This window comes from Triplophysa dalaica, chromosome 17 (genome assembly GCF_015846415.1).
Source record: "Triplophysa dalaica isolate WHDGS20190420 chromosome 17, ASM1584641v1, whole genome shotgun sequence".
Lineage (NCBI taxonomy): Eukaryota > Metazoa > Chordata > Actinopteri > Cypriniformes > Nemacheilidae > Triplophysa > Triplophysa dalaica.
The window spans coordinates 20,865,469-20,892,243 of NC_079558.1; the positions used below are offsets into that span (position 1 = coordinate 20,865,469).

At 40.3% G+C, this 26,775-nt stretch overlaps 3 protein-coding genes and 1 long non-coding RNA gene across 4 annotated transcripts in view; 3 read left to right on the forward strand and 1 right to left on the reverse strand.

The window, feature by feature from the left end:
- Window positions 1-2: 2 nt before the first annotated feature.
- On the forward strand, window positions 3-4,947 carry wbp2 (WW domain binding protein 2). Its single transcript, XM_056771002.1, has 8 exons — window positions 3-166; window positions 1,460-1,568; window positions 2,424-2,559; window positions 2,744-2,836; window positions 2,983-3,132; window positions 3,223-3,336; window positions 3,460-3,533; window positions 4,717-4,947. The coding sequence occupies exons 1-8, from the start codon at window positions 108-110 to the stop codon at window positions 4,762-4,764; spliced, it is 783 nt and encodes a 260-aa protein (XP_056626980.1). The 5' UTR covers window positions 3-107; the 3' UTR covers window positions 4,765-4,947.
- A 3,906-nt stretch (window positions 4,948-8,853) lies between these two features.
- On the forward strand, window positions 8,854-21,190 carry LOC130438683 (pancreatic secretory granule membrane major glycoprotein GP2-like). The gene is given in 15 exon segments (XM_056770764.1): window positions 8,854-8,903; window positions 9,054-9,123; window positions 17,059-17,451; window positions 17,522-17,593; window positions 17,813-18,202; window positions 18,337-18,726; window positions 18,807-18,896; window positions 19,266-19,385; window positions 19,469-19,653; window positions 19,727-19,765; window positions 19,767-19,885; window positions 20,006-20,251; window positions 20,334-20,496; window positions 20,892-20,994; window positions 21,079-21,190. Coding segments are annotated over 14 exon segments (2,460 nt in total). The 5' UTR covers window positions 8,854-8,903; window positions 9,054-9,077; the 3' UTR covers window positions 21,183-21,190.
- A 2,829-nt stretch (window positions 21,191-24,019) lies between these two features.
- On the forward strand, window positions 24,020-25,276 carry LOC130438825 (uncharacterized). The gene is made up of 3 exons (XR_008909384.1): window positions 24,020-24,684; window positions 24,945-25,038; window positions 25,158-25,276. It is a non-coding gene; the product is annotated as an uncharacterized LOC130438825 (long non-coding RNA).
- Window positions 25,277-25,347: 71 nt separating this feature from the next.
- trim65 (tripartite motif containing 65) overlaps window positions 25,348-26,775 on the reverse strand; it is a 5,114-nt gene continuing 3,686 nt past the window's right edge. Inside the window, 2 exon segments of the mRNA XM_056770977.1 lie at window positions 25,348-26,436; window positions 26,438-26,775. The exon segment at window positions 26,438-26,775 is cut by the window's right edge and continues 30 nt beyond it. Of these exon segments, the coding sequence (XP_056626955.1) occupies window positions 26,269-26,436; window positions 26,438-26,775 (506 nt within the window). The 3' untranslated portion in view covers window positions 25,348-26,268.

The following is a 26,775-nucleotide window of genomic DNA, read 5'->3' on the forward strand; positions in this document are numbered from 1 at the left end:
TGGCGTCACAGGGGGCGTGGCGTTAAGCGGAAGTGCAAGTGGATCATCGGGTTGCGCTCACAGAATTAAGAGCGTCAATCTTCTACAAAACATAGAAGATATTAAAAATGGCCCTCAACAAGAATCACTCAGAATCTGGAGGCGTTATTATCAATAATAGTGAAAGGTAAGTCGACTTAAACAGACTCAGCAGCTGTTTTATATTACCGTTGCTATTGTTTAATATTATTATTATATAAGTCGTATTGTTCAACCACTTAATTTGATGAATTTGTCAACAATGACATCGATTGTAACCGAATAAATTATATGAATATGTTAAGTCTGGTGTCATTTGCTCCATTGAGTGTGTCATTTGTGTTTCTATTGTAACATTCCACGAACCGTTAGAAAACACCCATTCTGTTTTTTTTACATCATGTTCAATGTCTTTACTGTTATTTTTTGCGACAGTATCCTTACACAACCCAAATGTATTTCACACGAAATCAGACCTTTTTAATAGTTTTTAAATATGCCTTTTGCGTATGTTTGAATCGTACTATGGCTAAGACTCAACTCATGAATATTAATGAAGTCATTCCACGTTGCTTGGAAACCATCCTAGAGCGTCCAGGCACGTAAACCTATTAATATTCATAAACCACGCATTTTCACAGGCTGACTGACGCCTAATTATACTGAACTTTAATAAAAAGTCCTTCGCCGTTGTAGGTTTCGAATTTCGTAACTCTGTTGTGGATGAGCGCAGCGTAAACATGCGTCACGTGACCATTCAGACGCAGCAGGTCAGCAATAATAAAGGCTGGAATACACCACATGACTTTTGTTCAGATTTTCAGTCTGGACTTGTTGCAGAAAGTCTGCAGATTGTATCGCGTTGTGTGTGATGCCCTGTTTTTCTATGCAAACTTTCAAAAAAATCTGTATAGTATATATGCAATGTATGTGGCTTTGGATAGAAGCGTCTGTCAAAATAAATAAATAAATAAAAAGTGTACAAGTGTTTGTCTGTGTCACATTTTAAAGGTTGTGTAGTGTATTCCAGCCATAAGTCTTCTTTTAAAAGTAATGTGATTTTACCCGCTAATATTAGACTAACTTACTGATTAACACAGTAGTGATAGTATATGAAGAGCTCTTCTCCAAAACGCTGTACATCCATTTTAATAGTTTTCATGAAAATGACATTTTTTTACCTAGACCCATACATTTTGTTAATGTTCAATTTATCCTGTTAAAATGGTCTGTTGGCTCAGTCTGAACATGTTAAACAATGATTGTTAAATGCAACAACAATATTGTCTATTATAAATTCAACGTTTTTTTGTTAAACGCAACCAATCCATCCTTTTCTCAAAAAAATGTTGGTTTATTTGTACTAAAGTAGAAACTAACTTTTTTTTACTGATGGCAAGTATGTATGTGTTTTTGTAAACTGGATGTATTTTCCCCACAGTGTTCTAATGTCATATGAGAATGTTGAGCTGGTGTTCAGTGATGCTGAAGGTTTGCCAGAACCTTTTAGAAAAAGCAAGAAGGGGAGCGTCTATCTAACACCTTACAGGGTAAGAAATACAACATAATCAGATTTAAATATAGATTTGTTTTGTATTTATGACATCAACGTTGTCATCGTTTATTTACCCATATGTAACCAAAACGTAAATGACTAGTTTCAAGTTTTTTTATAATGTTCACAACCCTGTACGGTATGATATGTAGTAAAATGCTTGAATACTTTTCCTATAGTATGCAATCAAATATGCAGTTTAAGGATATCAATAATAAAAATAAAGAAATTAGAAAACATAAGATGAGAATTGTGTAATCTGAAAAATGCGAAACAATAAAATGAGGAGAAAGACAATTTTTTTTAATGATAATATTCCCTTTCCCACCAGAACAGGTTTTTACTTCGTTGCAATTCACTAGGCCTATTTCAGGATTCACTGTTCACATTATTAAGAGAACACAAACATGTATCTCAACCTGACCAATGGCTTTTGTATAATATAGAAATGACTTATTTCATAGTTACACAACTTCTAATACATTAAAGTTAATAATGAAACTTGAGAGAACCCACATTAAACATCTGTCTGTCTGCATAACATGCTGGAATTTTGATCCTTTTGGATCAAACGGGAGACAACAGAAGGTCCATTTAATCCAGACTCTGAATAACAGAGATGTTTGTGGCTTAACACAAGCATTTAAACATGTTCATGAAGTCAGCTTATTATCTTTAGCATAATAGTTTTGCTGACATGGAAGTCTAAAACTAAGATTTTACTCGAAACCTTTCACTTGATTTTGCACTTGTGTTTGGTTTGCCTTTAGAATGTGTATAGAAATGATTATTTACTACTCTTGGTTTGTAAAACCTTTTTGATTCTTGAATACGATGCGTCAACTCTCAGGTGATCTTCTTGGCTAAAGGAAAAGAGCCTCTTCAATCTTTCACGATGCCATTTTACCTCATGAAGGGTTGTGAGGTTAAACAGCCGGTGCTCGGTGCAAATTACATCAAGGGCTCAGTCAGTGCTGAGACGGGAGGTAACTTCAGACTGTTGTAAATTCACAGTTTTTGTAATATATCACACAAATATGTTTACGTTTTATCTCTGGCTGTAGTTCAGCTTCCTCATACAAGACCCAGCACTGTTTACTTACAAGTACTTCATCAGCTCATGTCCAGTCCGATACAGATGTGGTTTGTGTGTTTTCAATAATGCTTTAGGTGGTTGGGAAGGTTCTGCGAGCTTTAAGCTGATTTTCGTAGCCGGAGGAGCAATTGAGTTCGGACAGTACATGCTACAGGTGGCAGCGCAGGGTACGTCTCCTGAAATTACATAGTTTTACGTTGTGAAGTTCTTGCACTACAGAATCGTTCATGAGTCTGGCTTTAGAATATATTCACATGTTCTGGCGTTAGGTTCATGACAGATTGACCATCAGTTACTCTGTTTTTCACATCAGCATCGAGAGGTCAGCCCGTGATCAGTAACTTCGGCTGTCCTTACATGGCAAACGGGGCGTACGCTTACCCTCCCCCTCCTCCGTCAAATGGCATGTATTCTGCGGGAGCTCCGCCCCCTGGATACCCCTACCCCGGACCTCCACCAACAGGTTGGGAGCTTGTGCTGAAACACTTGTACTTGAACTATAACTGTGAGCACAGAAAATACAAAACCTATTGCTTGTATTTGGATCCGCCAGGTGTATTTTATCCTCCCGGGTTTGATGGACCAGCAGCCTACATGCCACCACCACCATATTCGGCTCCAGTGAACCAGGCGCCTGTCGACCCAGACCTGCCCAGAACCCCTGCAGGTACAGCACTGGGTCCAGACGAGCGGCTGGCTTATAGTCACAGATGTAGAAGTCATTTGATTTTTTGCTGTCACCTCCTGGGACTAAAGAATACATTTGGAGTAAATTGGTATTTTCTTCTAGCTGAGGCGAAAGCTGCTGAAGCTGCAGCGAGTTCCAACGTCACGTTTGCTCCAGCAAGGGTTTACATGCCGGAGGTGAGTCTACTAATCATTTATCCAAGTCCTCTTAATAATTAGTGACCGTAATTTAATTACTTTTCCCATGAAAAAATAAAGTAAGGGATTACTCTAGTTTCTTTCTGTCATTTAATTACAGTAACTTCTGATGTAAACAAACTAGGGCTGTCAAACAATTAATCGTGATTAATCGCATCAAGAATAAAAGTTTGTGTTTACGTAATATATATCTGTGTTCTGTGCATATTAATTTTATATTCATGACCACATCCACATAAATGCATAGATATAATCAAAATATAAAATATAACAATTAGTAAACGTTTATTTAGAATTTCAATTATTAGTAAATATAAATCAATACATTTTTATATTCCTAAATATATGGACAAGTATGTGTATGTTTTGTGTTTATGAAAGCAAAATTAATATGCACAGTACACAGATATATATTATGTAAACACAAACCTTTATTCTGGATGGGATTAATCATGATGAATCGACAGCCCCAAAACAAACAAAATACTTTGTGTAATATATGTGTGTGTGCAAGGAATGGACATTAAAATTCATATTTATTTGAATGAATTAAAAGAGCTGTTTCAAGTCTATACTTGAATCACTTACTTAACAAATCAAGGTTGATGTTGGATATAGAAAGTAATTAGTACAAGTAATTAAATAGTTTTTGGAGAGAGTGATTTGTTCAGTAGTCTAATTACACAATTGAATATGTTATTAGTAACTAGTAATTAATTACTTTTTCAGAGTAACTTACCCAATACTGATACTGATACACATTTTGCAGTACGCTTGATAATTTATAAAAGTCCCCCGTGCTTTGATGTATATTTTCAGTAAACTGTTTGTAAAAGTAGTGAAAAAGTTCCAGTGAAAAAGGCTACTCAATCAAAACAAATGAACACAACTACTTAATCTTTAAAATAGTGCAATAATTTAGTAAATAATTAAATAATTATTTTGCCAAAATATAATTGAACTTTTTCTGTCAGTATACTGTAAGTCAGGTTTGCTTTAGTGCAAGTATACGTCTAAAAAGTAAATAAAGAATATTTATTTTTGATAAGTGCAAGAAAGAGAAGACTAAAAGTAAACGTTATTATTTTGTGTTTAAATCATAGTAATAGCACACTTGATTAAACATCTTTTGTAATCCACCAATATTGTTTCTATTTTGAAGGACAAACCACCACCGTACTCCCCATCTGAAGAGAAAAAGAACCAGTAGACAGAGTCAGCATGTCGTCTTCTCTCTCTTCATGTCATCCTCTCTTTCTCTGATCATCTACAGCCGCAGTTAACCCCCTCATGTGTCTGGGGTCTCCAGTAGGGGGCAGTGTGTTCTACATTAACATTGCTCCTCTCATACAGAAGCGCAACAGAGATATAGATATTAAACACCTTTAATGAATTTACTGCTTGTGAATGAGAGGGATTTTGACTTTATGACTGTTAGCTTTCCAGCTGTATGGAAAAACCCGACAGTGGACGATTGAGCGTTTCAAATCAGATCTTCTGAATGTGAAAGTGTGGATTGAGGATAATCTATGGCTTGATAGATTTTGTATAGATTGATAAAAAATACAATTAAAGACATTTGCAAATTCCACCTAGTTTAGGTGTAAAAAACAGAACTACTCCAGGGGTTAACACTGATGGTGTTCACATTCAGATATGATTTACGGTTGGCGTGGTTGTTTGCTTGCATGAAGTTGCTGTACTTTGTGGCATCACCAACAGTCTCCAGTCTGCTTCACCTCAGAATGCACGACCCTCATTGGATTGAATGATTTCTGGATGCTTTGGAGGTGCTCATCGCTCTCAGTGTGAACATCCCTATAGGGGTTAAATATAATTCACATTCCTTTCAATGTATCGCTTCATTAAATCTGCAGATCTGCACTGTATACTGTATATTCAGATCATTTCACTGTTCTCGACAGCTTGTACGGTATAAAGCCTGTCTCAGCATCTATTTCAAGCATGCAGCATTAGACTAAAGATAAAGCACTTTAGCCCTCCCTGCACCTTCAGTCTCTGAAACTCCATTTATGGACCATTTGATTCCTTCCTTTATTTCATTAATTTTGTGAATAATTACGCATGATGTCAAGCGTATTGTCTTATTTAAAGTGTATTTTATTAAAGTAAAGCTGTACATGTGGAACAATCTATTGTATTTAAGAGTCATTTATGGATGTCTGCTCCCACTTTTGAAAAGTAAATGTGCTTTTATTTGACACATAAGCCAAACAAGCAATGAATAAGACTGCACCTAAAAAAAATCATATATAAGGGGAAACGAGATGACAAGAAACACAGAACCAATAGACAAAAACTACAACTAAAAAATTACTACAAAATTGAAAAAGGAAATAACATAATAGTCCTACAGCTTGTGTGTGCATGTTTCAGATTTAAGGCATTAGAATGACCTAAAAGTTTTTCTAAAACAAGTGAACGAGGAGGTGTCCAAATGACAAATCTGGCTTGTGAAGAAAAACTGTTGTCTAGGACTGATGAGTGATACTGATGATAAAAGCCGCATTTACTCTTTTACAAACACAGATTTTGATACCTGCAGTATCACTGTTCAGCTGTAAGATTCACAAAAACAGTGAGATTTTGAGGCCTGAATCTACAAACGTTCAATGTGTTTGTTTTTAAAAAACAAAGCAATTATCATCTCTGTGGGAGCAAAACATAATTTGTGAAGAAAAAAATAATTTGTGTCAATGGTGACGTCACGGCGTTCAGCAAGTTTTTTTAAGATTCATTTCCAAATAATGGCCTGTGTGAATAAAACATACAGCATTTTGGCCATTTTGGCTGATCGGTATAAATCGCTTTAAAAACATTTAAAATGTTTTTTAAAAAACAGTTTTAAGGCAGTAAATGATCTACCACATTTAGAGAATTTTGATATGATGAAAATTAACCAAAGGACATTTTTAGTGACTATACAAAGATTGCTGTCTTACATAAATCAAACTCTGACACAGTCAACTTTGTCAAAAATCTTGATTAACCAGTTAACACAGAAACGAGGACAACTTCACTGTGAAGAAAAGATATTTCTGGAATTTTCTAGTTTAATTTTTTTCCTTCTGTACATTCTGTACAACTCGTTGCTGAGGTCAAAGTTTATCATATTTAATACATATAACAAGTTGCTGGTCTTTGTATGGAAACAAGTTTTTTTGTACATCATGGGCGGACTGGGATGCAAATTCGGCCCTGGATTTGTAAGCCCTTTATTATTTTTTTCTAGCGGGGGGTGTGCGGAGTGTTTGAAGGAATCAGTCTTTGACCAAAACTGTCGACGGGTTGGGTTTGGTTGTATGTAACATGTGCATTGCGTTACATCAGGGTTCTTCAACTTTTCTTTGAGAGCCAGATTAAAAAAGTATCAATATGTAGGCCAGTTTTTTAACATGTCCTCATTTCTTCTGTTATTTTGTATTTTTGTTATTTCTGTTATTTAATGCATTTTGTTTCTTTTATATTGTACATTATATGTGTTTTACTTATAGGCCATATATTAAAACGTGCACACAAATATTGCATCCAGTGTTTGTGCCTTTTCATGATATTATATAAAAAGGAACATTGTCTTTTTAACTGTATTTTATATACAAAATACTTTCATATTGAGTGTAGCAGGGTTTTCGACTTTTAAAGATGTGGCGTCTCACAAGGTCGTGTATTTTAAGCACAACGATCTTAAAGTCTCTCAACTTGAAATGTTAGAGGGGTCATTTGACGCCGCTATAACAAATATTTAATACAATGTGTATACACGATGTAAGGTTAATAAACGCTGTATTTTCCACATATAGTGCATGTTTATCTCCTCATTGCACCGCCTCTCTGAAACGCGCTGATATTTTACAAAGCTCATCGCTCTGAAATGCGAGGTGTGCTATGATTGGCCAGGTCACTAATGCGTAATGATTGGTCGAATACTGCACGGAAATGTAACGCCTCTTCAAATGTTCGGAACATCATTTATACTTGCGTATAGAGTTGGGCGGTTTTAGTCACTCAACGAGCTGACGTCATGTTGTGGGGCTGTGGTTACACGAGGCGTTTCAGGCAGGTCTGGGGGAGCTTCTAGATAAAATACACCTTTTGTTCCGACACTTACATTTTTGCAATTTCACGTGTCTAATACACACATAGGCAACTTATAACACACGAAAGACAAAGAAGAACACGTCCTTCCGGCGAATGACTCCTTTAAATAGTGGCCATACCTCCACGTACTATTAGCATACATTATTATTGCCAATATAACATCTTATTTCTGACGCATGCCATGTATATACACCCTTTAATAATCAGTGCTAATTCCAGCATTTTAGGCGTCACTACAACAGTGCGCTCTACATTGGTCCCGTATATATATATTCGGTGTTTGAATATTAGTGTACACGAAAGACGACTGGCCTCATAACAGTCACTTGTGATTGGCTGAATTTTCATTCACTCAAATCTAACTAACCAGATAACATGGGCGGGAACGAGAAACTTTAATTCTCATTTTTTAATCAAATGCAATAAAACATGTACTTCTGTACATATGTGTGTGCAGGTGCCGGAGGGGCAGTTTGTCAAAATGTGGTTATTCATGTCTTTGTACTGTAGGTGTGTAAACTGCTGTTGATTGATGGTCTTAACATTCAATTCACACCTGAAAAATCTGCTGTGTGCTCTAGTATGAAACTATTCAATGTAAAATATAATTTCCAAATAATAAAGATCGACCTGCAAAATAAAAGATAAATAAACAAAAGGTTTAAAATTAAATAGGGTGCTCAAACAGAAGCCAGAATTTATTTATTACTTCACATGAAAGGATAAAGTTTCTTAAAATAATCGGTTTAGACATTATTAAAGGATAATAATGATCTTTATTTCAGTTTTAAACTTGGCTTGATTTATTTACCGGAGGTAACTGTTTTCTTTAAGCTGCCTTGGAACAATAATTATAAAAAAACGTATTTGAGAGAAAAACTAAATATTAAATTTAATGCATTTTATGAGTGTAATGCAACCGTTTAAATAACCTGATCGTGTGCAGTGAAAAAGCTGTTTGTGGTATTTTAATTATTATCTGCAGTCAGATTTATTCATGACAGTTCCAAGGACTTCTGTCCGAGTCACTCATGAATTGTTCAAATACCAAATATGTTCATGTCACATGGAGAACAACTGGTTTGGAGTGTTTTCTTGTGTTTCCAGTTAAGCTCTGCCCACATTTATCAATATAAACACTGATGTTCATATCTGCAGCATCACCATTCTGCTTCACTTGTTCAAGAGAGAATCTCACAGATTTTGCTCTGCAGCAGCAGTTTATCTCAGGTAACTTTCTTTTTTTTCTTTTTGAAGATCAAAAGTAATTTGGAAAAACAAATTCTTTGAATTTGAATGAACAAATGGGAAATTAATTTTAATATAACACATATGTAAGTATATTCACATGTTTTGTGTATATGAATTATGTGTTTGCAGGGGCAAGAGGGGTAGTTTGCCACAATGAGGTTTTTCCTCACGTCCGTGTGTCTTCTGTTGCTGATTAATGGTGAGTATTTACACATCTTTACGTACTCACCTGAAGTATCTGACTTCTGATAGAATTAAACAATACGTGAACAATCATTTCCAAATTATTATGATTATATTTTGAATGTAACTGGTAAAATAATTCCTGCTTACATACATAATCAGTGTATTAATCGTTACTTAAAGCCTGAAGATCCTTCCAGTCATAGGCTGTGTGTTCATGTCTCTAGTGTGTCCCACTGTCACACATAACTATGGCGTATCAAATAATTATACTCATAAGTGGACAAATTTAAGTGATCTTTGGGCATCCAGGGCTGAAACTATATTCAACTTTCTCCGTTGTTAATACATTCAGGTCCCAAGACAAAATGTGTTTTAAAGTAAGCAATAACTGTTGTTATTGTAATATTATCAGTTGTGTCTTTCTTTAAAGAGTTGCAGGTGTCACCTTATAATTTTAGTTTTTTACTGTTAGTTTTAGTTAAAGTTTGAGCAATTTTGGTGTATGGTTTTGTCATTTTGTAATTTATCTGTTTATTTGTTGCTATATAAGATAAATACATTTTTATTTTTTGCTTATTATTATAATTGTAGTGCTTTAAACTTATTTCATATTACTTTTGAGGCACCATTTCAACTTTTTTAGTCTAAATTTTTTCAAAAAAGTTTCGTCAATATTTTATCTCAGGTCTGTTTCAATATTATTAAAAAACTAGAGTATAGGGCTAAGAGGACAGTATAAATTCTAACATTTTCGGTAAGCAAATTTCTATAGATATCTCAAATCAGTCAGTTTATTTTATAATTCAGAGCTAATGAGTCCTTGCACGGATAGGCGTCATCTCTTTATGCATCTTTAACAATATTAAAAAATTCTTGATTTATGAATAACAAAAAAAGTGACCTAAGATATTTAGTCTTGTTTTATGAAAGAAAAATATATAAACTAGGTAAGTTTATGCTCAGTTGTTTAACTGTACATTAAATCTACAGCAAGTCACTGGCAAACCTGTTGGGAAATTATAGCAAAGTTTTACACAGCAGTTCTTCTTCATGTGACATGCAAATGTTTTTGTAAAATTTGTTTCCGCGTTCACTTGTCATTCATTTGGTATTTTGACAGATGTTCTTTGACCTTGAAACTTAGAAAGCAACATTTAATTTTAGGTCTGTTTCAATATATTAAAAAACACTAGAAAAGACGTTGAAGGGCATGGACAGCATAAATTCTAACATATGCGGATAGCACATTTCTTGTTCATTATAAGCAATAGATTTTCTAAAATCTCTTCGGCGTCATCTCGACACAAGTGTTGATTATCTGAAGTTTTCACAAAGCCCCGAACATTGTCAGAAATTCTACTGCAGAGTTTAGATTCCAAAAACAAAAAGTCTCAACCCTTCTAGTGGACTATCCCAGAGGAACATCGTAAGCATTATAAGCCAGTAGTAATATTTTATACTCAATGCAGATGATACGTTTGGGGTTATATGATCATATTTTACTCTACCAGCTGCATTTTGGACTATCCAAGTTGTAGATTATCATCAGTATAGAAGTGAAAGGTAATCCCAGATTTTCTTATAATATTGCCAAAGGGCAGCATGTAAACCGAAAAGGGCCTAGTGAACCTTTTGTCATAATTTACTAGATAATTCTCTCTTTAATCATGCAAAGTGATAAAAGTCAGACAGATAGGATCTTAAGCAACCCAGTGCATGTCTCTGCTCTCTTAATATTGATGCCTCTATTATTAAACGCATAAAACCATTCAGTCAAAGGTTCTTATGAGATCCATTTCGTGCTTACCTTTTTATTTCTATCACAAATAAGCTTTTGTGGTCCCCGAAAACAGATTTGGGAACCACTGCTTCATGCAACTGTCACCGATGTTAGGGCCGAGGGTCAATAACCACACTCCGGAGGAGCAGACACCAGAGGACACCAAGAAGTGAATTTAAAAGGGTAAGTATTTTATTAATTTAAAACAATAAAAGCAGTGATGCAAATGTTCGTGGCTGGGAACCAGCGTGGGAAGGGGAACGAGGGGGATGCCGGTAAGTAATTCCTCGGAGGCCCTTCTCACTGGTTCGAGGGTGAGACCGTGGCTTCCTTCGTCTCCTCGGATGTGCTCATGAGACAGGCAGACGACAGTGCTCAGACTCGGCTGGCGTGTACGTTCACAGAACAGTCAATAGGAGGACAGCAACTTCTCTTCCCCGAGGGACAGACAATGACGGTGCTCAGGCTCGGCTTGTGTATGTTCGTAGAACAGTCAGTGGGAGGACAGCAGCTTCATCTCTTCTCCGAGGGACAGACAATGACGGTGCTCAGGCTCGGCTTGAGTCTCTCACCACACCGGGCACAAAGGAAAACCTGGACACAGCTTTAGACAGATCAATTTAAAGGAACCTTCATATTCAGACGTCAATTCTCATTCATCTCAGTTTCGGAAGAAACAGTCGTTAGATCTCACCACACTTGTGCATAAATCACTCTTAGAAATCCTCACGCGTGTATATTTCACTCTCTCAGACACTGCAAACTCACTTCATCTCCACAGTGATTAATCGACCTGTTTCTCCTCTCGCTGTAGGGTGAATGACTCCAAGGATGGCGATTTCAGAAGATTGAAATGAAGGGTGCACTTAACTTTTCCTCGGGGTATTTTCTCCAGTCCTGCAGTGGTTTCCTTTCTCACTTTGGCCAGTCACTTTTCTTCTCTGCTGTGTAATCTCCTCACTTACTCCATGGAACTGCTGTTCATGGTTGCTTCCGAAAAACTCACTTAATGAGCATGTCTCGGGGAACTTCACAATAGCACACCGATCAGACATTCAACCTTCAGCTTTCTCTTGTTACGCCGCCGTCAAGACACACACTTGCCCAGATACACCACACCTGCTTCCCAGAGACACCACCCTTTTATGCACCCTTGTCCTGAGCGCGTGCCTCAATGAAGCCCAGCTTCATTCACCCCAGCTGCCGCTCGTTATGGCCAGCAATCAAGCACAGCCAGAGTTGGGGCTAATGAGGGATTTTTTGGGATCTCTGGGTTTTTCCACCCGGTGACACCCCCCCCCCACCGGATCCGTTCTAGTCCCGAGAACGGGGTCTCGACTCCCTTTCTCCGTATCTTGCAGGGGGTACTCCTCTAGTCTCCCGTTGGGAGCGTCGAGCTGGGGCCTCGGCCTCCCCCTCCCTGGGCTCAGGAGTGGGGGCCCTTCGGATCATAGGCCAGCCCACCCAAGGTGGTGCAGGGGCCACAGGTGCTGGCGGCGCCTCTGCCTCGCCTCTTGTCGTGGGTAATTGGGACAAGGACGCAGCAGGTTTCGGTGCAGGACTCTCACGGGGCCTGACTTACCCTCGGGACGGATGGTGTACACGGGTTGGTCAGGCCTTTGCTGCTGCTCCACTGCGTAGGGGGTGGTTTCCCACCGGTCGCTGAGTTTACCCTTCCCCTGGCTACGGTTATCCCGTACCAGTACCCGTTCTAAGTATACCAGGGCATCGCTGCATGAGCCTCTGGAAGGTCGCAGGAGCATTGCAGAGGCCGAAGGGCATACGATCCCATTCAAATAGGCCGAAGGGGGTGGTAAAGGCAGTCTTCTCGCGGTCCTGTTCCTCCATCCTCACCTGCCAGTAGCCACTCGCTAAGTCCAGGGTAGAGTACCAGCTAGCGTCGGTCAGTCCCGTAAGGGAATCCTCGATCCGGGGTAAGGGAAAAGCATCCTTCTTAGTGACCAAGTTCAGTTTCCGATAGTCTACACAAAACCTCCAAGAGCCTGTCTTGCGGACCAGGACAATTGGGGCGGCCCATGGGCTGCTGCTCTCCCGGATAACTCCTCGTCCCAACATTCCTTTCAGTAGGGCTCGTACTTCCGTATACAAAGTCGGAGGGACTGGGCGGTATCGTTCTCGACTGGGTGGGGCGTCTCCAGTAGGAATGGCATGCTTGACTATGTCGGTGCACCCATAGACTTTGTCGTGGGTGGAGAAGACGTGTTGCCACTTGGCCAGTAGACTCTGGAGTTTGCGGGTTTGTTCTTCCGTTAGTCCCTCTCCTTCCAGGGACTCGCTCTGAAGATGGCCCGGCATGCCCTGTGCAGTGGGACCAGGACGAGACCCCTTCTCCGCCAGGCCAACCTCGACCACTGTGGCACTCACTTGGCAGAAGCGGACCTCCTGCTCCTCCCTCACCTGGTGGGGGTCTACAGGCGTGATACCGGTCAGTCGTTGGTGACGGTACAGATGGACGGGGTAAGTATTCGGGTTTCTCACTTTAACTGTGACTCGTCCCCGCCGGGCTAATGTTAACCCCTGAGCTACTTCAACAGTCTGGCACTCCCAGTGGGGCTCAACAAGGAGGCAATCTTCAGGGCCATAGGTCCGTCTTGGCAGCCGAACCCAGACCACAGCTTCGCTCCGGGCAGGGACAGAGACAGCATAACGGCAGGCCACCCGACCAACATCCTCCCGGTCGCGTTGGGAAATTGCCACCTGCACTCGCCGACAGTCAGTCACAACATGCTCCCACTCCTCCTTCTCGGCTGTGGAGGTGTAACGAAGAGGTCCAGCCTGGAACAGTTCTTCCCAACAGTCCATGATGACGTTCATCCCTAACAGGGCTCGATGTTCTCCCAGGCAGGAGTCTCGCACGATCACTACCCCCTTCTTCGGGATTGTGGTGCCGTGAATTTCGAAGTTGGTGACCTGTTATCCGATGTAGGGGATGCTCAGGCCATTTGCCCCACGCAGTGTGAGCCAAGGGACTTCAGCTTCAGGTAAGTGATGAGCATCGAACAGATCATTGGACAAACTCTCAGACAACATAGTGACCTGGGACCCTGTGTCTACCAGGCACCGAACAGTAACGCCATTGATCTTAATCTCCAGGAGGGGACAGCGTCCCACTAGGCCGTCTTGTGGAGCTGGGTCCACACAAGGGTCTATCCGGGGGGTCCCAACCACTTGACCCACAGTGGCCGGTCGTTCTAAAAAAAAAAACCTTGCGAGCCACGTCGGGAACCGCATTGGCGGCTGTAGTGTCCGGGCTCTCCGCAGGTGTTGCAGATCGGGCGCCCCTGCTCATCCCACTGGAACCTGGAACTGAACGGACGGCTGGTGCGTCTTCCCGGATCTCTCCCTATGTCAGAATACGAACGTTCTCGAGGTAGGGGCAGGGGCTCTGGCCGTCCACGGCGGAGTTCTCCAAGAATGGATTTTGAGAGTTCAGCCATTTCTTCTCGGACGTCTTTAATTCCGCACGTAGGGTCCGCTTCCAGTCGGTCGGTTCGGGCTGTGTTGGGGCACTCATTCCACTTGCAGCCATACACACCGGTGTCTCTACAGTCTGATGGTGATCCTGTTCCAAGGTTAGGGCCTCCTTACGTACATCTTCGAATGTCAGGGTGGCGTCCCTTCGAAGCTGTAACCTCAGACTCTGTCGTATTGGACCTTCTCGTAACCCCAACAGGAACTGGTCTCTTAACAATGTCTCTTCCTCTCCCAGTCCATGATGTTCTCGATTCTTCAGCCTGGAGAACAGTTCCCGTAGTCGCAGAGCGAACGCTCGCAGTGTCTGCCCAGGTCCCTGCTTACAGTTGAAGAACTGCGTTCTTAACACAGCCGCCGGAGTCAAATCACCGTATTGCCGAGACAGAAATTCGAATATGGCCCGTGTGGTGGCTCGGACGGCTTCAGGTGCTGCTCGGACTTCTCTCTTCGCCTCCCCCTCAAGTGAATTCCAGACAAACTGTATCTTCTGGGCTTCACTGAGCCCTTGCAGTCCGGCCAAGTACTCCACTTGCGCCCTCCAGTCCGTAAAACTCAACTCAGAGCCAGATCCACCATACTTTTGAGCCCACGGAACTCCCATGAACAAAGATGCCATTGGCTGCCCGGCGGCTGGCAAGTCCTCGTCCGCCATCCTGGGTCCTCCTGCCGCTCAACTCCGAGTGGTAACCCTGCCGACTACGCCAAAAGTGATGTCACCGATGTTAGGGCCGAGGGTCAAGAACCACACTCCGGAGGAGCAGACACCAGAGGACACCAAGAGGCGGACAACAAGAAGTGAATTTAAAAGGGTAAGTATTTTATTAATTTAAAACAATAAAAGCAGTGATGCAAATGTTCGTGGCTGGGAACCAGCGTGGGAAGGGGAACGAGGGGGATGCCGGTAAGTAATTCCTCGGAGGCTCTTCTCACTGGTTCGAGGGTGAGACCGTGGCTTCCTTCGTCTCCTCGGATGTGCTCGTGAGACAGGCAGACGACAGTGCTCAGACTCGGCTGGCGTGTACGTTCACAGAACAGTCAATAGGAGGACAGCAGCTTCTCTTCCCCGAGGGACAGACAATGACGGTGCTTAGGCTCGGCTTGTGTATGTTCGTAGAACAGTCGGTGGGAGGACAACAGCTTCACCTCTTCTCCGAAACACAGACAATGACGGTGCTCAGGCTCGGCTTGTGTATGTTCGTAGAACAGTCAGTGGGAGGACAGCAGCTTCACCTCTTCTCCGAGGGACAGACAATGACGGTGCTCAGGCTCGGCTTGAGTCTCTCACCACACCGGGCACAAAGGAAAACCTGGACACAGCTTTAGACAGATCAATTTAAAGGAATCTTCATATTCAGACGTCAATTCTCATTCATCTCTGTTTCGGAAGAAACAGTCGTTAGATCTCACCACACTCGTGCATAAATCACTCTTAGAAATCCTCACGCGTGTATATTTCACTCTCTCAGACACTGCAAACTCACTTCATCTCAACAGTGATTAATCAACCTGTTTCTCCTCTCGCTGTAGGGTGAATGACTCCAAGGATGGCGATTTCAGAAGATTGAAATGAAGGGTGCACTTAACTTTTCCTCGGGGTATTTTCTCCAGTCCTGCGGTGGTTTCCTCTCTCACTTTGGCCAGTCACTTTTCTTCTCTGCTGTGTAATCTCCTCACTTACTCCATGGTACTGCTGTTCATGGTTGCTTCCGAAAAACTCACTTAATGAGCATGTCTCGGGGAACTTCACAATAGCACACCGATCAGACATTCAACCTTCAGCTTTCTCTTGTTACGCCGCCGTCAAGACACACACTTGCCCAGATACACCACACCTGCTTCCCAGAGACACCACCCTTTTATGCACCCTTGTCCTGAGCGCGTGCCTCAATGAAGCGCAGCTTCATTCACCCCAGCTGCCGCTCGTTATGGCCAGCAATCAAGCACAGCGAGAGTTGGGGCTAATGAGGGATTTTTTTGGGATCTCTGGGTTTTTCCACCCGGTGACACGGTCAAAATGATTCTTCTATGGCAGGGGTCTCCAAACGTGTTCCTGCAGAGTTCCTCAACACAGCTGTCTGTAAGTTTCTGCTGTTCTTAGTAAGATCTTGATCAGCTGCTTCAGGTGTGTTTGAACTAAACTCTGCAGGACACCGGCCCTCCGGACCGAGCCTGGGGACCCCTGTTCTATGACATTGTGTAGCATCTTTATTTTTAAGACTGTGGATGCCGATGTAATTCTGCAAACAAAAGTATCCCATGATCTAGTGTCAAACGCAGCACTGAGTTCAAGGAAAACTAGGACTGGTGTTGGAATGCTCAGCCCTGGCAGCTTTTAGGAACTTTTGTTTTCAGACATGTGAGAAATAATGACTTTGTTTACATGCACCCTCCTAGTGTGATTCTAATGAGATTTGGCCAATATTGACATTACACTTTACCTCATGTAAACATAGTTCTTCGATCTAAATATAAGATCATACTTTGAGGATTGGAAATAATCACATCATTGGTGTGCATGTATACGTAGTGAATGTTAAACACCGTCTCATTTGTGTATGTACATGTGAATGGTAAATGTCAGAAAAAGACATTAAAGGTAGTCGACCCTCAAATCAAGTTACTATTCTCAATCCATTATGGTACTTCTACTAACATCTCTTTTCTCCATGACAGTTTCTTTCAGCAGCATCAGTGATGATCCCTGTTACAACTATGAGTCTCTGGATCGTCCCTGGAGAGCAACAAATGAAAGTGGATTGACAATTTGTGATAAATACTTCTCCTGGAGTGGCTGGTACAGACTTTATCATTATGGGATGAACATCCAGATGCCAGAGACCTGTGTTTATGGATACAGCTGTAACTCAGAATCTGGTCTGTGGCTCAATGGTCCTCATCCTCAGATAGAAGATGGTGTGGTTATCCGGGAGGTCTGTGGGGGGGATAATTGGTTTAGTAACTGCTGTACATACAAATCAACACCCATCAGAGTAAAAGCCTGTCCTGGAAATTATTATGTCTATGAACTTGTGAAACCACCATACTGGTGTTCAGGATACTGCACAGGTACTGCTTTTCTTAGTTTATGATTTTTTTAGATGTATTAAATAATTTCAGTCATTTCTTTTTTCTTTAGATGTCAGCACTATAACACCGAATGATCCCACAACAATTCCAGCTGTGATCACTGGATCCAGTGTCACCTTCAGTAAGTTTCCATAAGATATTTAAAAACTCTGCAGAAAAACTTAAAACTTTCTTTTTTATTAAAATGTATTTTAATTAGATTTTATGTATTTCTATAAAGGGTTTTCGTCTCATAGACTTACATTTAACATCTGAATAATATCAACTTAATGCCCTCTGGCATTTGTGCCTAAAAGCTTTATATTGTTTAATCTTTCATTGAACACTTTTTTTATCTCAGGTGACCCGTGTTCAAACTACAACACACTGGACGACTCCTGGAGGAAAACACACAGTGACTGGTATATGAATGAATATTTAGATTAACATGATGACACGCGTGTGAAATGGGACGGCTGGTATCGACTCTTCATTGATGGATCGAGTGCTCAGATGCCCGAGTGGTGTTTTACTTACATGTCATGTGGAGGTGTCAGTTCTCTGTATCTTGGTGGATCTCATCCTCGAGTAGAAGATGGAGTTGTTACTCGTCAAGTCTACGGCTCTTATCATGACCAGTGCAGTCATTTCACATCCAACCCAATCCAAGTCAAAGCTTGTCCTGGAGATTATTATGTCTATGAACTGACTAGACCACATCAAACGAACCCAGCTCCTTCATATTGTGCAGGTACTTTTGCTCATAGACTTTACATGTTATTATGAGTTATATTGTATATACTGCAGATGTAACATTATAATTAATGCATTGAATGAAATTGAATGTAATGTAAATTATTAAGCACTCTCTTTCTGCCAATATAGTTTCTTTTAACACTCCAAGTGTGGACCCCTGTTACCGCTACACCAGTTTGGATGAACCCTGGAGATCCTCTGATCATTATTACAACGACCATGCCATGTGTGATTATAATGTTGAGTGGAATGGCTGGTACAGACTCCTCATCAGTGGTCAGAGCGCTCAGATGTCAGAATCATGTGTTAGTGAAGGGATGTGTGGCACTAATAACCCACTGTATCTCAGAGACCCTCATCCACAGCTGGAAGATGGAGTGGTCACACGACACGTCTGTATGTCCTCATGGAATGGATGCTGTGGTTCTGAAACTCATCCCATACAAGTCAAAGCCTGTCCAGGAAACTACTATGTTTATGAGTTTGTCAGACCAATGGAGTGTGCTGCTTATTGTGCAGGTAGAGAATTTACTCACAAGCTCATTTTTCAGTTTGTTTTTTAAATTATTGAGATTGATTCAAATATGATGTGATCACAGAAGACACAGGTTTCACCACATTGACTCCAACAACACAGACAAGAGAGACTCCGCCCTCAGAACATATTACTCCGCCCATCACACCCACTGGTAAAGTTTTATCTTGATTCCTTTGAGCTCTCATGTACATCTGCAGAAAATAACATCCAAGATCTCACATCATCACACAAAAAGAATTAAAACTTCACGTGCCTCGATGAATACTTTCTGTTAGAGGGCTCTGCGACTATGAAGACTTACTACATTAAAATAACCTTCACATACTAAAATCCATTGTTGGAAACACGTTAAATATTTGTATAACTTTAGAAAAACTCCACCTGTAATACTCATTTTAACCCACAGAGGCCGCCAGTACTGTCTTGGTTCTTGTTCTGCTAACAAGTAGAACTGAACTGAAAAACAAATTGTCATCTATCAAATTAATATTAATTCATCTAACTCTGTCTTTATATTTAGCTGATAGAGAGCCCTGTTCTGAGCTCAACTGTACTGAAGATGAACGGTGTGGACAGAAAAATGGTGTTTATGGATGTTTCTGCAATCAAAACCAAACCAGATCTGATCCTCATTCTTTTGGTAAGATCAGTTGGCAAAATTTTTCAAATAACTAAGTAGCCAAATTATTATTCCCTCATGCAGAGAATCTGTGTTTTCCTCAGATTTCTCTGAAACCTGTGAGAGCAGTTCAGGATCTATATCTCTGTCTCGCTGTCAGCTGTTTGAAGCTGGTTTTTCAGCTCATGTTCTTCATCTCAATGAGCCGAGCTGCAGAGGAATCATCCAGAACGGAACAGTGCACTTTCACTTTGATAACAATGATCATATCTGTGGCACCAATCTTGTGGTAAGACTCGATATTAACATACTTTAAGTGAAGTTTGATTAATATCTGAAGTAATATGTTGTGCGGTCCACAGGCCAATGGCACTCATATCATCTATGAAAACTTTATTTTCTGGGACACCAGAGTCAGCCGCAGGTCTCATCAGCAGAGAGAAAATACTGAAGCTAAATTTCAGCTGTATTTACCCCCAAACACAAACACTTTCTATGATAGACATCAACCCACTGGAGACGTGAGACTCAGTTCAGCTTTCATATATATTTTAGATGAAAATCTTATATTTATAAATTGTTTTAACCCTGAATATAAAGAGAAGTCATTTTTAACACAGATGTGTTGTTTATTTTATCAGCCGTGTGAACAAGAATCTTCCCGCTGGTGAAGGGAGGTATCAGGTGAGAATGGTTCCATATCAGGATTCTGAGTTCTCTCAGCCCTTCACTGGTCGTGTGGATGCAGAACTCAACCAGCAGATGTTTGTTGAGGTTGGTGTTGACGGGGTTGACAGTCGTCAGTTTGTCACAGTGATTGACACATGTTGGGCTACACCTGTGAATGATCCAGATTACAGTCTGCGCTGGGATCTCATCACTGGAGAGTAAGACACAAACATCACTTTGAGCTTCTTAACTTGTTTAAAGACGTGTTTGAGTTCAATAAATCATCATCTTTATCTTCAGGTGTCCAAATCCACAAGACAACACAGTGGAGCTTCTTCAGAATGGTGTCTCAACATCCAGCCGTTTCTCCTTCAGGATGTTTATCTTCAGCTCAAACGCCACTAAAGTTTACCTGCACTGTTCTGTTCATCTGTGTCTTCTGACCAACAATCTCTGTTCAGCGGTGAGTTAATCTTCAACATGTTTTACACTCAACAATACTTTTGTCTGGAGCTGAATATTGGTTTGTATTAGAATTTAAATGCCACGAGAATGTCGAGTAGAATGATGTGATGGGTTTGATCTCAACTATAGATATTGTGTACGTTTATGTGATATTGTATAGTGTTTAACATAATAAATTCAAAATGTTTTTATGGTTCCCGTTGCATGTTTTTTGCGGTTGTGTGTCTTGATGCAAATATTAGCGATAGTAATAGTTTTAAAATATTAATACTTAAAGTACAGATAATCAAACTAAATTAAATGTTTTGAACTGATTTGATGATTGAAGAGAAATATTGCACTGAAATGATTTATTTGATTTTAATTTTCTTTAAATTCTTTTGAAATGTTTAGGATTGTTATTCTGGACATCACCAGAGGATGGGCAGGTCTCTGGACTTTTTCGACAGTTCTTCTATATCCATGGGTCCTCTGGTCTGGTCTGAAAGAAACTCAGGTCAGCTTATACTTTATTATTTTAATATTCACTTTATAATCTGATTCATTCGTGTCTTGTAACTTCGCACTGAACTGTTCACAGATGCATTGAGCCCAGAAACAGTAATAAAGTCAGGAGCTTCAGGTCTGTGCGGTTGCTTGATAATACTACTGGTTTCACTTCTAAATGCCCGCATCATCTTTTAGGACTTTTCCAGACAGATGGTTTTACTTGGTTTCTAATTTCCAGAGGTTCTATACTATAACGTTTGCTTCATCATCTGATATTATATGTGTTTTCTTCATTAATGAGCAAATAGCATCTAACTTGTCTTGATTTATATAATTTGATTGTATTCTATCCTGTAAGATGAAATAAAATAATGATCATGCATAACAAAGGCTTTTGATGGTATTTTACACACATTCCCATGCAAATTGGCAACAAAAACATTACTATTGATAACAGGTAGACAGCAATTCAATAAATAAAAAAGTAAATGAATAACTAAACAAAAAAAATAAAAACTATATAAATAAAGTAAATAAATTAATAACATTCAAACAAATGGATAACACAACGTAAGTGTGATGTAAGTTGACAAACGATTGTTTTATAAAGAACTTTAAGTGTACCTTACATATGTTTTTTTTAGGCCCTATCATGGTTTATGGAGTGTCCAACAACAAGTTTATGTAAATACAATGTGTATAAACACTTTAATCTCGTAATAATAGCCAGTTATTCGTGCCATACTTCTTGACTGACTCTCAAATGATTCGTTCCACGATTCATCCGTCTAGGCCCCGCCTACCCTCTAACCTTGTGTCATGTGATTGGTCAGAGGGTGTAGTCTGTTGTTATTGGTCAAACGCGTTGTTTATTTGTCACAACTTGAACCCCACTACCATCATCACAGGATTACGGTTTACATGTGGTTGGATGTTGTGTATATTATATGTGTAGATAGAGATGGCGGCGATTTTACCGTACCAATATGAGTCCGAGTCTGACGAGGAAGCATCATAAGACGCTAATCCAGTGTCAGTGTCAAATGACAACTCTTGTCATTAAAACTCCCAGTGTGACTACATGCATATCTATATAGGTGCACGTGCGGCAAATGTCAAAATGCAGAGTTAAAAGTAGTGGTGGGCCGTTAACGGCGTTCAGTGAGACTCTTATCGCGCGATAAAAAAAATGTCGCCGTTAATCTATTCTCAAAGTTGGGTTGGCAGCTGGGTCTATACTACGCAAGCTATGATGACTTTCACCTTGATATTTTAGCGCGGATGTATACCAGCTTAACTGCACTGTACGGGGCGAGAACGAGATTTTTCAACTCGCGTGATTCGCGTCATTCGCGGAAGCAGAAGCCGCCTCATCATCTCATAACCAGGGCTTCATTCGCGCGATTGGCGCAGCAAGTAGGTCTATTGGCTCTTTGCATTAACACATAAATCACTCGCGCTTGACACGCCATTCGCGTTTGGTCTGAACACAACATAACGTTACTGTGAAATTACCGCATCAAACGTGACGTGCTAACATGGATGCAGCTATGAAGCCGCCGGGTTTGCTTCAGGGAATATTATTTTTTAAGAAGCTTCCCAATAGAAACATCGACAAGACTAAGGTTGTTTGCACCTTGTGCAATGCGGAATTGGTTTAAAAAAAAAAAAACTTTCTCTCAACAGGTTCTGGTCTAGCTTTAGTTGAAACCAGTAACTTTGTATTGAGATCTAATGTATTATGGCTCCTGTATGACACATCTCTTGTTGCTCCCTCACTCTTTGTAAGTCGCTTTGGATAAAAGCGTCTGCTAAATGACTAAATGTAAATGTAGTGTAGGAGCTCTTCCAGTCTCAAGTACCACCTAAACGGAAATCATCCCTTAGCTAATGCTAAAGTAAACACAAGAACATCTTATTGAACATAATTTAATTTTCATCACCAATTATCATAGTAGAACAGCTTTCTCAAGCAGTTTGTGATGCATTTTGGAAACAGGAGATGAGCCCCTGGTCTAATGCGCCACCTGGCTTGAGAAACCCGTTCTCAAAGACTTACTTTTAGTCATTATTTGGGTAGCACACATATTCTGAATGCCTTCGGCAGAATTCAAATGAGCCATTTTAATCTAGATTAATCTAGATTAAAAAAAATAATCTATGCCCACCACTAGTTAAAAGTCAGATAAACAAACTGTAACACACCAGAAATAACGCTACATGCTAATGTTAGCGTTATATGCATTAGCTAAACACAGACATAAGTTACAAAAATATTTCTTGAAGTTAAGACAAAAATGAAAAGTCACACTTACAGGTTGTGATTCGGTGGAGCTAACAGGTCCAAATAGAGTTGGTATTCCCCCTCTTTCGAGGATAATCGTTTCACATACCCAGCAGTAAACGCGCCAAGATTATTAAATGAAATGAGGTGCGCACAGTTAATCTCTGGGGTTATACTCCTTTGGTATCATTTGAAAAATGAATTGTTCCCTCAGACGTTCTTCGTTTGGTAGTTGAAATAAGACGCACGTAGTGTCACACCTTAGAACACAGACTCTAGACATGACACACACGCATCACGAACGAGCGACAGTGTTTGGCGGAGGAGAAATAAATTTTCGCGTCAGTCTCAGCCAAACGTAGGCGGGGACTATGTATAGTGACGTAGATATGCGTCCACGACTCGTTTGTGTGATTCAGAGTCGACTCCCATTTTACAAGCAAATAACTTTTTTATTTATTCACCTTCGGATTTACAACTTGGCAGACAGCTTACTTTCAAATACGGCAACATAACAGACTGCATGAAATGTCATTTTCATGATGTCATGTTAGCTACTCTTTAAACCATTTAATGCTTTTGCAGTATTTATCAGTTGTTCAATTTATTATAAAGGAAAGATGCAAGAGTTTTAATTTCGATAAGAAAATAATCAAAGAGTTGAGGGGTCTTCAAAAACCTACATTTATGAAGACAGAATTGTGATTATAAAGATTTCATTGGCAATATGGTGTTGTTTACTATTTTCTTTCAGCCTTGGACCTCGTTTCACGTCATGAAGCACCTTAGTGTCATTGAGAATCCAAATGTTCTGTTTCGACTGTTACGGAAATAAATGTCATAAAGCATAAAATCTAATCAGAGCAGTTTCAGGGTATGACTGGGTTGCAGATAAACAGTCTTTACTGGATATACCTTAATAGGATCTGGTATTGGATATGGGTGTATGGTATATGGGGCAACAGCTGAGAATGTTCTTGAGAAACATGACAGAATACAGTCCAGAGCTCTTAGACTCCGTTTATATTGATGCTACTAAAACAACTCCTGATAATGCATTACTTGTGGCAACTGAAGAACTTCCTTTATGCCTAGGAAGACTAAAGCATTCCTTAACATACTTGGTTAAAAGGATCGGGGAAAGAACCTACAATGTAGACGTACAATCTGAATGTTGAGAGTACACGAAAAACGCAAGGGTAAAGGATTTGGTTGGAATATAAAAACATAAGAAGAAGATTATAGTCTAAACAAATCTGATGGGGTGAAGCACAGCCTTGACCACGGCGTAGCTATTTCATGAGGACGTCACAGAATATCAGTGTGTCATCACGGACACGGTAACACTGAAATTATGGCACACTGGCTGTGAGGAACACATCCCTTATCTCAATGACTTCAGCAAATCCAAGGGTAAGCGTGTATACTTTCAAGCATTCATTTCACTATGATTTCAATCTTTGACATCTAACTCAGTCAATATTAAAGAAATCAAGGTTAGATGTTCAAGAAATGTTCTTGTGTAACGTTTTTATGTAGAAAATCACACAAAAAGTCATAAGTTGGATTTTCACAGGCAGAGTCATCTTTGTCTAACAGTTTTAAATCAAATGTTTCAAGATTTTAAATTCCAGCCTTTAATGATATAATATTGATGATGTCATGATTTATAGATATCGCAAGTCCATCAACAGACCTAGTGAAACATGAGTCAGTTGTGCCTGAGCCAGTCCCACATCCATCTGAAACAGACAGCGCCAATTAGAGGTGAGTCTGCTTTCAGTGTTACACTGTCTTTTTGGTTTATTTAATCGAAACACTGTAAATGGACTTCTTTTGGACAACTAGGATCGTCATTAACATTTTCCTTTTGTGTGTTTCTTCAGTTTCACTCGACTTCGTGTATGAACAAAATGGAGCGAAGCTGTTCAAAGGGGCTTTTGTGACAACATGCAGTTCCGATGTCATAGAGATCAAACATCTGTGAAATAAATACACATGTCTGCAAAACATCAATGTTTTTAAATCATTTCATGAATAAAAGGCAACATTCTGATATTAACAATGCAACTGATGTCAATATGTAATGGATAATTTTTTCTTTATTTTGACATACATTTTTGTCATTTAACGTTCAAGTATAATTGAGAGCTATAAAATATCACTTCACTTCACAGTCTGCACTATTCAGTCAGCAGACAGTATGAGATACTGCATCCCACAATACAATGTGCTTTTGATCTTCAATATTTAATCATTTTCAGTGTGACAAATAAACGAAGTAATTTTGTGCATTACTATTTAACCAGACTGCTAAAAGTCTGAAAAACAGACAAAAATTCCAAGTGATCATTTATAAATGGACTCCTTGAAATAAACATGAATTCATGTAGTGATAATGTAGTACAGTACAGTTTGCTGTGCATTTGTATTCCCTTCTAATCAATGTTAATGAAACCGAAGAATTGATATTTTTAACCCAGATATTAATACTCGAGTGTGCAACAGGATGTGTGCACTGATAAGGATAAACTCTATATTAAAAAAAATCTAAATGTTACTAAAACAGAACAAGTGGAAAAACATTTACCAGGATCTACCTAAAATAACCATGAGCATCCTCAACAGCAGATCTTTAAACACAGACTGCATTTTCATTGAGAGATGTTTTTATCCAAAGAGAATTACAGTGCATTGAGTGCATATTCGATCAGATTAAGGTCTTGGTATCGCTAGCGGGCAACTGTGTGATTGTAGGGTCCTATAATAAATGTACAAATTGCTTTGCACATCTTTAAGGAGATACAGCAGACAATGATCTCTCTTGAACTCGACATACAAATGTATGTATTGACGAGTCTTCCAAAGAGGTTATAACAGTGCAACATTTGCGTGATTCTCCCAAGACAAATCTCAGCACGTCTCAAAAACACGAAAGGTTCAGCAAGAAATTAGACTTCTTCAATCTGGTTTGAGGTCACAAAACAACAAAGATGTTCAGGGTTCGCAGAGCGTAACAGTGACACCTTCCCCAATCCAGCACGCTGGAAACAGCTCCTGTGTGAAAGCGCAGTGGAAGGCGTGCAGACGCACCTGTCCCTGGTAGTAGGTGAGCGTTCCGGCCTCGTAGTCCAGCAGCATTCCGATGCGCAGCGACAGCGAGTTCAGCTGCAAGCCGACCTGCGACGGGCTCCTTGCATCCGGCATGCCAAGCACTCAGTTGATGTTCGTCAAGCTGCAGGCTCCACGACAGCTCGTTCATGCCCACCATGCAGCATTTGCCCTTCTCTTTGCGTGGGATGTTGGGGTACGTCACGCCCACGTAGGCCCACGGTTTGGACACCTCCAGCTCCCAGTAATGCTGACCTTCCTTGAAGCTCTCGAAACACAACACCTGCCACGTGTGATCGAAGCGCGACTTGTCGGTGGGGACCGGGCGGGGCCCGGAGGTGAGGTGCTCCGCCCTACGGTTACCACGGGAAAGACGCAGGTGAGCGTTGGCGG

What these genes read in the sequence shown, in the direction of transcription:
- wbp2 (XM_056771002.1), top strand. Translation starts at nt 108, where the DNA reads ATGGCCCTCAACAAGAATCACTCAGAATCTGGAGGCGTTATTATCAAT. An exon ending in CCCCGGACCTCCACCAACAG is followed by an intron (nt 3,133 to 3,222) that starts GTTGGGAGCTTG and finishes TGGATCCGCCAG; the next exon opens with GTGTATTTTATCCTCCCGGG. An exon ending in CCTGCCCAGAACCCCTGCAG is followed by an intron (nt 3,337 to 3,459) that starts GTACAGCACTGG and finishes ATTTTCTTCTAG; the next exon opens with CTGAGGCGAAAGCTGCTGAA.